The sequence below is a fragment of the Rhinopithecus bieti genome, unplaced genomic scaffold (genome assembly GCF_001698545.2).
Source record: "Rhinopithecus bieti isolate Rb0 unplaced genomic scaffold, ASM169854v2 scaffold_2432, whole genome shotgun sequence".
Classification (NCBI taxonomy): Eukaryota; Metazoa; Chordata; class Mammalia; order Primates; family Cercopithecidae; genus Rhinopithecus; species Rhinopithecus bieti.
In genome coordinates this window covers 604,857-619,721 of record NW_016804136.1, presented here as the reverse complement: position 1 = coordinate 619,721, position 14,865 = coordinate 604,857, and the positions used below count along the sequence as shown (strand labels likewise).

The window sequence follows — 14,865 nt, the reverse complement described above, 5'->3', positions numbered from 1 at the left end:
CCCGCAGAAATTAGAAAACTAATAAGAGGGCTGGTCAGGGTGGCTCACACCTGTAATTCCACCACTTTGAGAGGCCGAAGCGGACGGATCACTTGAGGTTAGGAGTTTGAGACCAGCCTGGCCAACATGGTGACCACGTCTCTACTAAAAATAAAAAATCAGCCGGGAGTGTTGGTGCGCGCCTGTAGTCCCAGCTACTGGAAGGCTGAGACAGGAGAATCGCTTGAACCTGGGAGGCGCAGGTTGCAGTGACCTGAGATCTTACCACTGCACTCCAGCCTGGGTGACAGAGGGAAACTCCACCTCACAAAAAGAAAGAAAGAAAGAAAAAATGTCCAGAGCGGTGGCTAATGCCTGTAATCATAGTGAGACAGCCAAGTAAAAACGGCTCCCAAGACAATCTGCGAGCACTGGAAAGATGGGGTGCAGCAGTGAAAAGTTTGCCCATTTGCAGAGGGAAACAGCCTGGCCCCTCCTGTTCCTGGATAGTAATCAGGAATTCAGTTGGTGAGGAGGACAGCCTGTTAGCAGGACTCCTTTCAAAGTGTCTGCATGCCTGATCTTTCCCTGCCATATGACAAGAACCCGGTTTTGTCTACAACACCAGCACTTCGGGAGGCCAGGGCAGGCGGATTGCTTGAGCTCAGGGGTTTGAGACCAGCCTGGGCAACACAGTGAAACCCTGGTGTCTACCAAAAACACGAAAATTAGCCAGGCGTGCCTGTTATCCCAGCTGAGGCACGAGAATCGCTTGAACCCAAGAGGCAGGAGCTAGTAAGCTGAACTTGCGCCTCTGCACTCCATCCTGGGAGTGAGACGCAGTCTAAAAAAAATAAAAAAAAAAAGAAAAAAAGTGAGCTGTAGTTTTGACGTCACGTTTTATGTTTTCAGAAGGATAAAACCCATTTGGGAGTTGTTTATATGAATATAAAGTATAGAGGGATACATAGGTTAGTCTGTGTTTCAACAAAGATCATGTTTCTCTAAAGATATACAAGGTCTATTCAATATAATATTTAATATAAAAGATAACTGATATAATTCATTAAGGGTGAAATATTAGGGACATTTTAGTCCATTCTTCAAAACTACAGTCAGTGCTGGGAGTGGTGGCTCACGCTTGTAATCCCAGAACTTTGGGAGGCCGAGGCAGGTGGATCACCTGAGATCAGGAGTTCAAGAACAGCCTGGCCAATGTGGTGAAACCCTGTCTCTACTAAAAATAACTAGCCAAGTATGATGGCACATGCCTGTAATCCCCGCTACTCGGGAGGCTGAGGCAGGAGAATCGCTTGAACCTGGGAGGCGGAGATTGCAGTAAGCCGAGATCGTGTCACTGCACTCCAGCCTGGGTGACAGAGTGAGATTCCTTCTCAAAAAAAAAAAAAAAAAAAAAAAAAAAAAAAAAAAAAAATGTTATGGATGGCTTTGTGGCAACTAAATTGATAATTTAGATGAAATGGGCAAGTTCCTCTAAGAATATAAACTGCCAAGCAGAAATGCATTAAAGAAGCCCAGACATGTTGACGCATGCCTGTAATTTCAACACTGGGAGACTGAGGCAGGAGGATTGCTTGAAGCCAGGAGTTCAAGACCAGCCTAGGCAGCAAAGCAAAACCCTGTCACAACAAAAAATAAAAAATTACCCGAGTGTGGTGATGTGCATCTCCCCAGCTGCTGGGGAGGCTGAGGTGGATTGATCCCTTTAGCCCAGGAGTTTTGAGGCCACAGTGAGCTATGCTTGTGTGACTGCACTCCAGCCTGGGCAACAGATACCATCTCTTAAAAAAAATAAGCAAATAAAAAAAGGAAGAAATGGATTGAAGACATTAAATTTGTGGTCTAAAACTTTCTGACAATGAAAATTTACTCTCAGATGGCATCAAGGATGAAATAAAACAATTATTTCATTCTTAAGAAAGAAATAATAGAGACTTTGCTGGAAATGTAAGAGGAGGGAACACTTCTCAATTTTGTTAATGAATCCAGCATTACCCTGATAGCAAACTAATCAGGGATATTACAGGAAAAATACAGCTATGGACAAAATATTTTTGTGCATATGGATTAGAAAATCCCTAACAAAATTACAACATTTGCATCCAGCAATGTTTAAAAAGGATAATACATCATGGGAGTGGTAGGCTGAGTAATGGACTGCAAGATATTCATCTCCTAAACTCTTGAACCTGTGAATGTTACCTTATATGGCAAAGAGGACTTTGCAGATGTGATTAGGTTAATTTTTTTTGTTACAAATTTTTTTGAGACGGAGTCTCGCTCTTATTGCCCAGGCTGGAGTGCGATGATGTGATCTTGGCTCACTGCAACCTCTGCCTCTCGGGTTCAATCGATTCTCCTGCCTCAGCCTCCCAAGTAGCTAGGATTACAGGCCTGCGCCATTATGGCTGGCTAATTTTTGTATTTTTAGTAGAGACAGGGTTTCACCATGTTGGCCAGGCTGATCTCAAATTCCCGATCTCAGGTGGTTCACCCACCTTGGCCTCCCAGAGTGGCTGGGATTACAGGTGTGAGCCACTGTATCTGGCCTAATTTTTTTTTATTTGTTTTGTTTTATTTTGAGATGGAGTCTTGCTGTATCACCTAGGCTGGAGTACAGTGGCATGATCATGGCTCATTGCAGCCTCTGCCTCCTGGGTTCAAGTGATACTTCTGCCTCAGCCTCCTGAGTAGCTGGGATTACAGGTGCGTATCACCATGCCCGGCTAATTTTTGTATTTTTCGTAGAGATGGGTTTTCACCATGTTGGCTAGGCTGGTCTGGAACTCCTGACCTGAGGTGATCCACCTGCCTCGGCCTCCCAAAGTGCTGGGATTACAACTATGAGTCACCATGCCTGGCCAGGTTAAGAATTTTGGAGTGGGAATATTATCCTGGATTATGCAGGTTGGCCTGATATAGTCACAGGGATCCTTAGTAAGTGGAGTCAGAAGATCAGACTGGATATAGATGTGACAGAAAGAAGCAAGTGGCTACAGTGATGTCAGGAAAGGATCCTGACCCCAGGAATGTAAGCTGCCTTCAGAAGCTAGAAAAGGTAAGGGAATTTGATTTTCCTAGAGCCTCCAGAAGGAACCAGCCCTGCCAACACCGTGATTTTAGCCCTCATTTTGGACTTCTGGTATCCAGAACTGTAAGAGAATAAATTTGTATTATTTAATCCACCAGGTTTGTGGATTGAATTTGTTACTAGCATGATGGCCAAGCTGGAAACGTAAGGTTGGTTTAAAACTTAAACATCTGTCAATGTAACTAAGTAATCTCATTAACAATACAACGTTTCTTGAAAAGCAATACAACCATCTAAATAGGTTCAAAGTAAGCCTTTAACAAAATTCAATACCTATCCGTGATAAAACTCTCTGCAAACCAAGAATAGCAGGAAACTTCCTTAACCTGATAAAGGGCATCTACAAAAACCAAAAACCAAGAAAGCAACAATGTAGTCAATATCACATTTCACAATGAAAGACTGAATATTTTCTGTGATTTGGGAAAAGGAAAGGATGTCCTCTCTGCTGACTTTTATACAACACTATACTAGAGGACCTAGCCAGTGTAAGAAGACAAGAAAGAATACAGGGCATACAGATTGGAATGAAAAAGTAAAATGGTCTTTATTCGCAGATACAGAATCATGTAGGTAGCAAATCCTAAGCAATCTACAATACTTAAGAGAACTAAGTGAGTTTAGCAGGTCACAGGACATAAAATCAATTATATTTCTATATAGTTGCAGTGAATAATGAGATTTCATTTAGGGGTCATTCTGACAAAGATTTGTGCAAGACCTAAATGCTGGAAAGTTTAATACAGTAGGAAGTTCAATCACAATATGTTTCTTTAATCCTGTATAGGTCTTAGGTTATTTCTTCAATATGAAGGCTCATGACATAAACATACTGGAAAAATTTTAGATGTTTTTTGTATGCTTCTCTTCCTATTCTTCATATTTTTCTTGTCCTGGAGTTCTTGACTTTCTGCATCCCTCTTAATCTTTTATATTTTCTTCCTTCTTTTCTGTTGTTTCTGCATTCTCTGAAATTTTCTCAGATCTGACTTTTACAAAGACAATTCCATCGAATCTACTCTTTATCCTGTTCAAATATCCTTGTTGCATCCACAAGTACTTGGAGGATTGTTCACTTAGGTGTAAATTTTGAGTGAGAACTCATTTCTCATATTCAGGGTAACTATTTGTGGTGGTTTATTTGTTCATATGGGGCCCTAGGGCTTTCAACTGTCCCGGACTAGTATTTATGCTAATTCCTCTATTTTGGGCTCTTATACTACATGAGTAGTTTAATATCAGATGCCATGAGTGGGTTTTCTGTTCCTTGTAGTGACTTGTTCTAACCCCCAAACCCCAAGCTTACAGTTTTGTTTCTCCGTGATAGTAGGAAAATATAGTTTCTGTATACTTGAAGTTTTGAGTTTTCTCATCATTTTTCAGAACTTGGAGATTTTCTATTTTTTACTCTTTAACATAGCTTGCATTTTATTTTATTTTATTATTTTATTTTATTTATTTTAATTTAATTTAATTTTATTTTATTGAGACAGAGTCTCTGTCGCCTAGGCTGGAGTGCAGTGGCACGATCTCAGCTCACTGCAATCTCCACTTCCTAGGTTCAAGCAATTCTCCTGCCTCAGCCTCCTGAGAAGTTGGGATTACAGGCGTCCACCACCATGCCTGCCTAATTTTTATATTTTTAGTAGAGACGGGGTTTCACCATGTTGGCCAGGCTGGTCTCGAGCTCCTGACCTCAGATGATACACCTGCCTCTGCCTCTCAGAGTGCTGGGATTACAGGCATAAGTCACAGTCCCTGGCCTTAGCTTGTATTTTAAATATTCTGTTCTAACTTTTCCATGTAGTTTTGGTGAGGAAAAAGGGCTGCCTTTGAACATTATGTTCATGTTTTGGAATGTTACTTTTATTTTTGTTTGTTTAGATCAGTTATAAAGTTAGTTTGACTTGTTTATTTTTAACATAATTTTCTTTTTTTTTCTATGGAGGTTATCTTTCTGTGATTTTTTTTTTTCCCTTGATTGTTGGTTCTTGTTTCCTTTCAGAATTGTGATAGTTCAATAATTAAGAGAGTTTTGATGAAATATATTTGTTTATACAGGTAACAAAAGCGTTTCATTTTCAAAACTGAATTTATCTTTGAATGACTTGAGGAAAAATTTGAGTATATGTGAATTCTTATTTTGTAAAGATACACCATCCCAGAGAGTTCAGTTTATCCTTGGTACTGAAGATGATGATGAAGAACATATTCCCCATGATCTCTTCACGGAAATGGATGAACTGTGTTACAGAGATGGAGAAGAATATGAATGGAAAGAAACTGCTAGGTAATACTGCTAAGTCTCTCTCTCTCTCTTTTTTTTTTTTTGAGATGGAGTTTTGCTCTTGTTGCCCAGACTGGAGTGCAATGGCACGATCTCGGCTCACTGCAACTTCCGCCTCTCAGGTTCAAGTGATTTTCCTGCCTCAGCCTCCATCCCAAGTATCTGAGATTGCAGGAGCCTGCCACCACGCCTGGCTAATTTTTATATTTTTGGTAGAGATGGGGTTTCACCAAGCTGACGAGCCTGGTCTCGAACTCCTGACCTCAGGTTATCCTCCCGTCTAGGTCTCCCATAGTGCTAGGATTACAGGCGTTAGCCACCGTTCCCGGCCTAAATCTCATTTTTCTTTTTTTTTTTGAGACGGAGTCTCGCTCTGTCGCCCAGGCTGGAGTGCAGTGGCTGGTTCTCAGCTCACTGCAAGCTCCACCTCCCGGGTTTATGCCATTCTCCTGCCTCAGCCTCCGAGTAGCTGGGACTACAGGCGCCCGCCACCTCGCCCGGCTAGTTTTTTGTATTTTTTAGTAGAGACGGGGTTTCACCGTGTTAGCCAGGATGGTAAATCTCATTTTTCAATTGGCTTTCCTTGATTTCTTTTTGTAATGGGAATATTAAGTTGAAAGTATGAGATATCTGGTGCTTTAAACCAGTGAGCAGAGAATTTCCTTATTAATTGGTAGAAATTCTATCTTTAATTTTTCCCTTTATTCTCAAATTTGTTTACTTAAATAATCCTTTATACTTTAATAAAGAAATTATGTCATTGTAGATTTTAATGTCTACAATTTTGTGTATTGCAAGTTTAGATGAGGAATAGAAGTAGAAACTATATGAAATTCCATAGTTTGTTTTTGTAGACTTAGTATTATGATAGCTAGAATAGAAAGAGGAACTACAAAGGAGGTTTGTGACTATAAATATTGTAGACCATTAGCATAATTTGTGAAAATGTGTTTGTAACCATAGTTTGTTTGTCGTTTTCTTTGTTTTTTTTTTTAAGAACAAATTTTCTTTATCACATTAAGATAAATGGAATCTTCATTACTTATAAAATATTTTTGTATATTATGCATTCAGATGGCTGAAATTTGAAGAGGATGTTGAAGATGGCGGTGACCGGTGGAGTAAACCTTATGTGGCAACTCTCTCTTTGCACAGTCTTTTTGAACTAAGGAGTTGCATCCTCAATGGAACAGTCATGCTGGATATGAGAGCAAGCACTCTAGATGAAATAGCAGGTTATAGTAAACTGACTTTTAAAAAATATGTAAGATGTAGTGGAATTTTAGACATTCATTTAGTAACTATATGCTGAGTTTCTATTCTGTGGAGTGCAGTATAAGGAAATAAGATAGATTTTTTTGTCTGATAAATTTGCAGATGAGATTAAATAAAACAGACATAAGTGTAGTATCAGTAAGAGAGTGAATAGTGGCACAAGCAGATACCGAGTCTGTTCTCTGGAAATTCAGAAAAGAGTTTTTTGTTTCCTTGTTTTTTTGGAATGGGGATGTGGGGAATAGCCACAGAGAACATTAACTGTACAAGTTACTCATAAAATGTGAACACATGGGAACAAGGAGTAGGTGATACGAGAGAAAAAGTATTTTAAGGAAGAGTAAAGAAAAGTCTAGAGTAGTATAGACAGGAATCTCAGGAAAGTCAGTTCTGTGTGAATATACAGATTTCTTCAGTAGTGGTAGGAGGGTATGTTGGGAAACCCAGTTAGAGATTGGATTGTGACTAGCCTTGAATTATTGGAATTTTTTTTTGTTGTTGTTTATTTGTTTTGGGGGAAGGGGGATCAGAGGGTCTCTCACTGTCATCCAGGCTGGAGTTCAGTGGCACGATCTCGGCTTGCTGCAGCCTCCGTCTCCTGGGCTGAAGTGATCCTCCCACCTCAGCCTACTGAGTAGCTGGGATCACAGGTGTATACCACCACGCCTGGCTAATTTTTGTATTTTTTGTAGAGATGGGTTTTCGCCATGTAGCCCAGGCTTGTCTTGAACTCCTGAACTGAAATGACCTGCCCACTTTGGCTTGCCAGAATTTTGGGTTTACAGGTGTGAGCCACGGTGCCTAGCCAAGAAATAGGATTTTATTTGGTAGGCATTTTGGTGGTCTTGATGGTTTTTAAGTTGAGGAACAGTGAGATTTGAGATAGATTTAGGAAGATCATTCTGGCAACAGAATGTGGGGTGGCTTTGGATTAGGAAGAGTTTAGAAGCAAGTAGGCCAGTTATTCTCCAGGAACAGTCTAAGCAAGGAAAGAGCTCTGGTAGGTTGAGCAATGAAAATCAAAGGGGGAGATTTGAAGGATAATGTGGAGGTAGAAAGTAGAAAAAGGCAGCTATAATACAGCATTTTGTCCACTAACTAAAATTAATGAAAACCCAAATTAAGTTCAGTGGTAATGAATTTGATGGTGTGACTACCATTGTAGATTGCTGCCATGGAAAAACAAAAATCTGTGGTATTTAGTCTTCAAGAGAACCATGAGCTTAATACAATTTCTCAGGCTAGAAATACTTCAGTTTTAGCCAACTGTTAGGTTTGACTGTGTGCTGCAAATATTTAAATTGTCAGTCCTTACTTTCTTGTCTTACATGAATAACTGAAAAATTAAGTTAAGGTTGGGAATATTGAATTTGTATAATACATATGGGTTTCAGACTTTGGTTTGCAATTATCACATAATACCATGTAGTACTTTTAGTATATGTTGTATAATCTAGTGTTCATTTATGTGGTAAACTGTAGTTGTTGTGTTAATGTTAACAGTTTACCTATTATGCTGGTCCTTTCAGGGTTTTTTTTAGTTACCATATAGTTTTGAAAATTTGACCCTCTGCTTCCAAGTTAGTGCCACTGTTTAAAAATATTAATATATATTTTATAAATTAAAAAGTTTAATCACTTCAGTAATGTATAAAATGGCATTGCCATCAGTTTCCCCATTCTCCACATCCCCTTCACAACCTGATTTTACTCCTCTTCCTAGAACTTACGACCTCATGACGTTTTATCTATTTGTATGTTGGTTTCTCTACCTCTCGAAGAGAGCAGAAACTTGGCTCTGTTTTGATATTGTTAAACTGCTGTATTCCTAACACATAGCGGACACTCAGTGAACAGTTAATGACTGAGTGGGTCGTGATATTCATCTGCTGGAACAGTTTTGGGAGAGAATACGTGGTTTGGCAATAAAATACCTTTACATCTTAGGAAGGCAGTATTATTGAATATTCAGCTTAATAGAATTTATTGTATTCATACAGGAAAGCACTTTCAGCTATAGGAAGGCTATTAGTATATAATACTAGCCTCTTTATAATTAATAGTATTTATTAAAATAAGGGAGTCTTTGTAATTCCTTTTTATTGGATGGATAATATTCATTTATGCATTGATTATTTAATAGTGACAATAAAACTTTCTAGAGTTACTTAAGATTCTAATTTTTGTCATAAGATTTCACTCACAGTTTATTCCTTTATTTTATGGTCATCTGAGTGTTAAGTAATTTATTTTTTTTCATTGAATAGATATGGTATTAGACAACATGATAGCTTCTGGCCAGTTAGACGAGTCTATACGAGAGAATGTCAGAGAAGCTCTTCTGAAGAGACATCATCATCAGAATGAGAAAAGATTCACCAGTCGGATTCCCCTTGTTCGATCTTTTGCAGATATAGGCAAGAAACATTCTGACCCTCACTTGCTTGAAAGGAATGGTGAGATAAGTTGTGGCATCCAATTTTTTTGCTAACATTTCTACTGTAACAGCTTTCCAGAACATTACGATTAACATTTGGGGATCTTTAAACACTCACTATACCTACCTCTGAATTATTTCTTCTTCCTGCTTTGTTTCTTTTCAAGGCCTCTCGTATAATTAATTAAAGAGGCATAAATTATGACCTATAATTTTAATTTTACATTTTGAAATTCTAAATCTTGGGTTTGAACCTTTATTTTAGATTTTTCCTACTTTTTTTTTCCTCCTGAATATACTTGGTTTGCTGGTATAAACAAGTGTTTTTGGATTGGTTTGCTGATTTCACGGCTCTTTATTTGTACAACTTGTGAAAGGCTTTTATGACTGTTCCAGTCTTACACTACGGGTGACCTAGTTGGTGTCTTCTGATCCGTTGAGAATGGCTCAGACCCAGGTCTACATATTCCGCCTTTCCGCTCTCATTCTTAGGTTACAGGCAGGTTGTGTGGCATGGGGGAAGCCAGTGTTTTTACGGTTGTTTACCTCTGTCAGTGTCCTAATACTGGCACACTTGGAGGTTTTGCCTTTCCTCATTTTCTTCTGTGTAAAGCAGAGGAATGCATCAGTAGGGTTGAGAACTCTGATGACAGTGAGTCTGGAAAACCCGGGTGCAAAGGATTGGAGTGGCTTATGAAGTACTATAGCCTCCAGCGGTTGCTGTAAGCTGCTACTATTACCCAAAGCTTGTGAGGATTACAATGAGGACTAGTGGAGTATGGGACACGGTGCCTGCTCATCTTTTTTATCCCTTAAATAATAGTATGACTTTTAAGTGTTCTACCAACAAGCAAACATAGGTGATAGGGTCTAATATATCTAAAGTTGACAATAATCATCTTTTGTATCTTTCACTTGGCCATGAAAACCCTTTTTAATCCATTTAAAATTTATGTCATGGTGTATTTAAACAATTTTAACAGTAAAAGAATATCTCTTACGGACCAGAATTCAATGTAAAAGCAAGCCATGTATAGCGCATTTTAACTCTCTTTTTTTGTCTTTTATTTGTTTTTTATATTCTCTCCTTTGGTGAAGTTCTTTTATCCAGAGGGACCCTATTTAATCTTTACATATGCAGTAGTTCCTCTTTATTGTCCAGTTGTAATTTGGTCATCATAAAACATTGGCTGTTTTCTTTTAAATGCCGTTTTAGCATGTTCTTTTGTTGAAATATAGTTACAATTTGAGTTTTTCCTGCATGTAGCTTGTTGTTTAAATGGTGTTTTCTAATGGATTATAGTTTAACCTTTAAATATTTCTGAAAACTCTTGAGCATGTAACTTTGATTACTTAGGCCATATGGAATTGATTATTGTATTTGCATGTTTTTCATAGAGAATGTTATTATTTTAAGATATACTTAGTAGAAATATGAGGGGTTTAATTATAAGTATGTATGACCTTTTGAAATATTTTAGACCTACTGCCATATTGCTGTTGGTGAGAAGTACTCTGCTCTTAGCTAGTGAAATAAAAAATTATATGTATTTGTTTTAATGTATCTGCTACATATTAGAAGTGAGAAGCATACTTTAGGACATTTATTAATACTTTTAGAGAGCTCAAGAATATGTACCCTTTAAAATTGACATTGTGGTTCTCTTATTACAAAATTTCTGTTACTTGCCTTTTTTTTACAAACTTGAGAGCAGCACCACCTGTATATGGTGTCTTACTGACTTAATATTATATATATTTAGTATCACTTTTAAGTTAGAAATTATTACTTAATATTAACATGGACTTTTTCTCTAAGACATAATTATCTCATAGCTGTTTGGTAAAATATAGGAAAAATACGCTAAATATAAGCTATTACTTTTGGTTGTTTTTGGTTTGAGTTCTATTATATTAATTTTGTATTACATATTTTCATTTGCTACTTATTGTTTAAGCATTGACTTTGTATTGATATTGTCATTGTAAAAAATGCCATGCTATTGGTCATTCTATTTTCTAACAGGATATTGCCCCCACCATCTATCATTAACAATTTTTTTTTTGTATGTTCTGAGAACTAATTACAGTTTTAAGCAACTTTTTAATGACTTTCTAACGTGTAAAAACCCAATTGACATGCTAACCATCACAACATGACTTTGAAATTTTGGGCCTTTGAAGTATGCAATTTATAGTGTAAAATGATATTTTTTTTTCATGTCTCTATTTGCCTTCTGCAATGAACTTCATCATTTTTCATTTATTTGTTTTATCTCAGGGGAAGGCCTTTCAGCCTCCCGCCACTCTTTGCGAACAGGTCTGTCTGCCTCAAACCTTTCATTGAGAGGAGAATCACCTTTATCTCTTCTTCTCGGTCATCTTCTTCCTTCTTCAAGAGCTGGAACCCCTGCAGGCTCAAGGTGTACAACCCCAGTACCCACCCCTCAAAACAGTCCTCCTTCTAGCCCTAGCATCAGCCGCCTGACCTCCAGAAGTTCCCAGCAGAGTCAGCTTCAGGCCCCAGAACTACTGGTTTCACCTGCCAGTGATGATATTCCCACAGTAGTAATTCATCCGCCCGAGGAAGACTTAGAAGCAGCGCTGAAAGGCGAGGAGCAGAAGAATGAGGAAAATGTTGACTTAACTCCAGGCAACTATCCAAAATCCTCCATGTGTGGTGCTTTCTGCCTCTGAGTCACTTGCACTTGGAATGCCTTTTAGCACATAGCTTAAGCAGCATATGTAGATAATGCTTATAATTTATTTTTGACTTCTGCATGTTTTTTTTCTTTATGGTATATTGTGTTAGGTTGGTGCAAAAGTAATTGTGGTTTTTGCCATTGAAAGTTTGCTTCACTTTCAATGGCAAAAATTACTTTCAGTGGCAAGAACTCAATTACTTTTGCACCAACCTAATAAAAAAGAGTAAGATTATTAAAAATTTGAGTTACAAAAAGACTACAAAGAAGACTACACATAATTTAAGGCCTTTTAAAAAAGTTTCACTTAAATTTAGAGGTCAAGGCAGTTGAACACTTCAGTAAAACATAGACTTTTTTATAATGTTTTAATTTGCCATGAACTTTTTTATATTTATTTATGGATGTATTTATTTCATTTTTTTAGACTGAGTCTCACTCTGTTGCCCAGGCTGGAGTGCAGTGGCACGATCTCAGCTCACTGCAACCTCTGCCACCCGGGTTCAAGTGATTCTCATGCCTCAGCCTCCTGAGTAGCTGGGACTACAGGTGTGAGCCACCACACCTGGCTAATTTTTGTATTTTTTGTATAGCGACAGGTTTTTACCATGTTGGTCAGGCTGGGTGGACTTTTTTTAGATTGGTAATTTTCTTTTCTTTTTTTTTTTGGAGACAGGGTCTTGCTCTGGAGGCTGGAATGATCTCAGCTCACTGCAACCTCTATCTCCTGGACTCAAGCAATCCTCCTGCCTCAGCTTCCCAATTAACTGGGACCACAGGGGCATGTCACCATGCCTGGTTAATTTTTGTAGAGACCAGGTCTCACCGTGTTGCCCAGGCTGGTCTCGAACTCCTGGGCTCAAGTGATCCACACACCTCGACCTCCCAAGGTGCCGAGATTACAGGTGTGGCCACTGCGTCCCGCCTTGGTAGCTTGGTTTTGTGTGTGTGTGTGTGTGTGTGTGTGTGTGTGTGTGTGCATGCAGTTGACTCATAAGGTGAATGAACACATACAAATAAATTATAGTGAAGCGATGTGCCTTAAATAGGATAGAGTCATACTCTGTCACCCAGGCTGGAGTGCAGTGCCACAGTCATAGCTTACTGCAGCCTTGAACTCCTGGGATCAAGCAATCTTCCTGACTTAGCGTTCTGAGTAGCTGAGACTTCAGGCACATACCACAACATCTGGCTAATTTTTTTTGTAGAGACAGGATCTTGCTGTGTTGCCCAGGCTGGTCTTCAACTCCTGGCCTCAAGCAGTCCTCCTGCCTTATCCTCTCAAAATGCTGGGATTATAGGTGTGAGTCATCAGGCCCAGCCATATCTTTTTTTCTATTTAATGCTTTTCTCCAAAGAATGTAGTACATTTTAGACTTTTTTTGGGGGGTGGGGAGATGGAGGGGAGACAGGTTCTCACTCTGTTGCCCAGACTGGAGTGCAGTGGCACCATCTCAGCTCACTGCATCCTTCGCCTCCTGGGTTCAAATAATTCTTCTACCTCAACCTCCTCAGTAGCTGGGATTACAGGTACGTGCCACTACCACCCAGATAACTTTTGTATTTTTAGTAGAGACGGGGTTTCACTGTGTTCACTAGGCTAGTCTTGAACTCCTGACCTCAAATGATCCACTCACCTTGGCCTTCCAAAGTACTGGGATTACAGATGTGAGCCACCACGCCCAGCCTATAACTTAAGGGCTATAAAGTATGAAAATTTGGCTTATCCTTATATTGACTACCTGTACATTTGTACATATATCTTTCTACCTAATTAACGTGAAATAAGTATATTTTAGTGACTTTTTTACTATTTCAGCTAAGCCTCAATGTGATGGATACTAATACTAACCACTGGTTTTAATCACATAAGTATCACATTTCTCCAAAATACTGATAACATCCAACACTTAAGTTGTAGCTTGGTTATTAAATTAGCCTTTTTTTTTTTTTTTTTTTGAGACGGAGTGTCGCTCTGTCGCCCGGGCTGGAGTGCAGTGGCCAGATCTCAGCTCACTGCAAGCTCTGCCTCCCGGGTTCACGCCATTCTCCTGCCTCAGCCTCCCGAGTAGCTGGGACTACAGGCGCCAGCCACCTCGCCCGGCTAGCTTTTGTATTTTTTTTTTAGTAGAGATGGGGTTTCACCGTGTTAGCCAGGATGGTCTCGAACTCCTGACCTCGCGATCCGCCCGTCTCGGCCTCCCAAAGTGCTGGGATTACAGGCTTGAGCCACCGCGCCCGGCCTAAATTAGCCTATTTTTAATGTGTATACAAATATGTGTAAATTAGATGGACACACCCATTTTCAGAAACTTAGAAAAGTTAGTTATCTTCCCCTGCATCATACAACTGGTGACTGATAGCCTAAATCCTCTGACTGGAAATCCTTGTGTTCCTATCATTATGAAGTAAACCTCTCTTTCTGTTGGCTTTATGGAAACACACCAATTACATTTAGCCAAAGCTCATTGTAGTTGCAAAAAAAGGATATACTTTTAAAAGTACAAATAGAAGCTTCATGGCTAAATCATTATGACATTAGTTAAAATAGTAGTATGGCTGCCATTGTTTTATAGTTTGTTCCAGATACAGTGATAAGTGTTTTTGAAATATCATATTTCTAAGTCTTGTAACAATTTGATGAGGTTGGTGTTATTCCTGTTTTTCAGTGAAGAAAGACTTGGAGATGTTAAGATCAGCCAGAGCAGGGATTTGAACTCAGGTCCACTTACAACAAAATCTATAGTAGAGTATTTCATTGTGAACTTTATCAGTTCATGAAAAAGATAAAATTTAATGATAAAGTAACTGAACATAAAAGAGGAAAACAACCCTATAAATAATTATTCAGAAGTAATCAGCATTCTAATCTTAAGAACTAAGATTTACTATTTTTCCTTGAACAAAAGTGATTTTAAAAGCTACTTCCTTCCATTTTTTCCCATATTGCATTGATCAGTAACAACGAACACTTCTTGTTTTACCAGCTTCTGTGTTATAAATGATTAGGAACTATAAATTTTATATAGGAGGGAAGGGGGAGGTGGGTTTACATTGGCTTCTTAGGCCATGT

The 14,865-nt window shown here is 38.8% G+C and overlaps 1 protein-coding gene and 1 long non-coding RNA gene across 5 annotated transcripts in view; one reads left to right on the top strand and one right to left on the bottom strand.

Moving 5' to 3' along the window:
- Positions 1–14,865, bottom strand: part of LOC108524788 (uncharacterized) — a 92,405-nt gene that overhangs the window by 18,746 nt on the left and 58,794 nt on the right. The gene's annotated exons all lie outside the window — the stretch shown is intronic.
- Positions 1–14,865, top strand: part of SLC4A7 (solute carrier family 4 member 7) — a 110,668-nt gene that overhangs the window by 41,037 nt on the left and 54,766 nt on the right. For 2 of the 4 annotated variants that reach the window (XM_017865841.1, XM_017865836.1), the window contains exons 4-7: positions 5,243–5,381; positions 6,453–6,613; positions 8,921–9,109; positions 11,372–11,743. In XM_017865841.1, the coding sequence (XP_017721330.1) occupies positions 5,243–5,381; positions 6,453–6,613; positions 8,921–9,109; positions 11,372–11,743 (861 nt within the window). The remainder of the gene's footprint in view (positions 1–5,242; positions 5,382–6,452; positions 6,614–8,920; positions 9,110–11,371; positions 11,744–14,865) is intronic. The other 2 variants (XM_017865848.1, XM_017865845.1) reach the window with 1 other exon arrangement.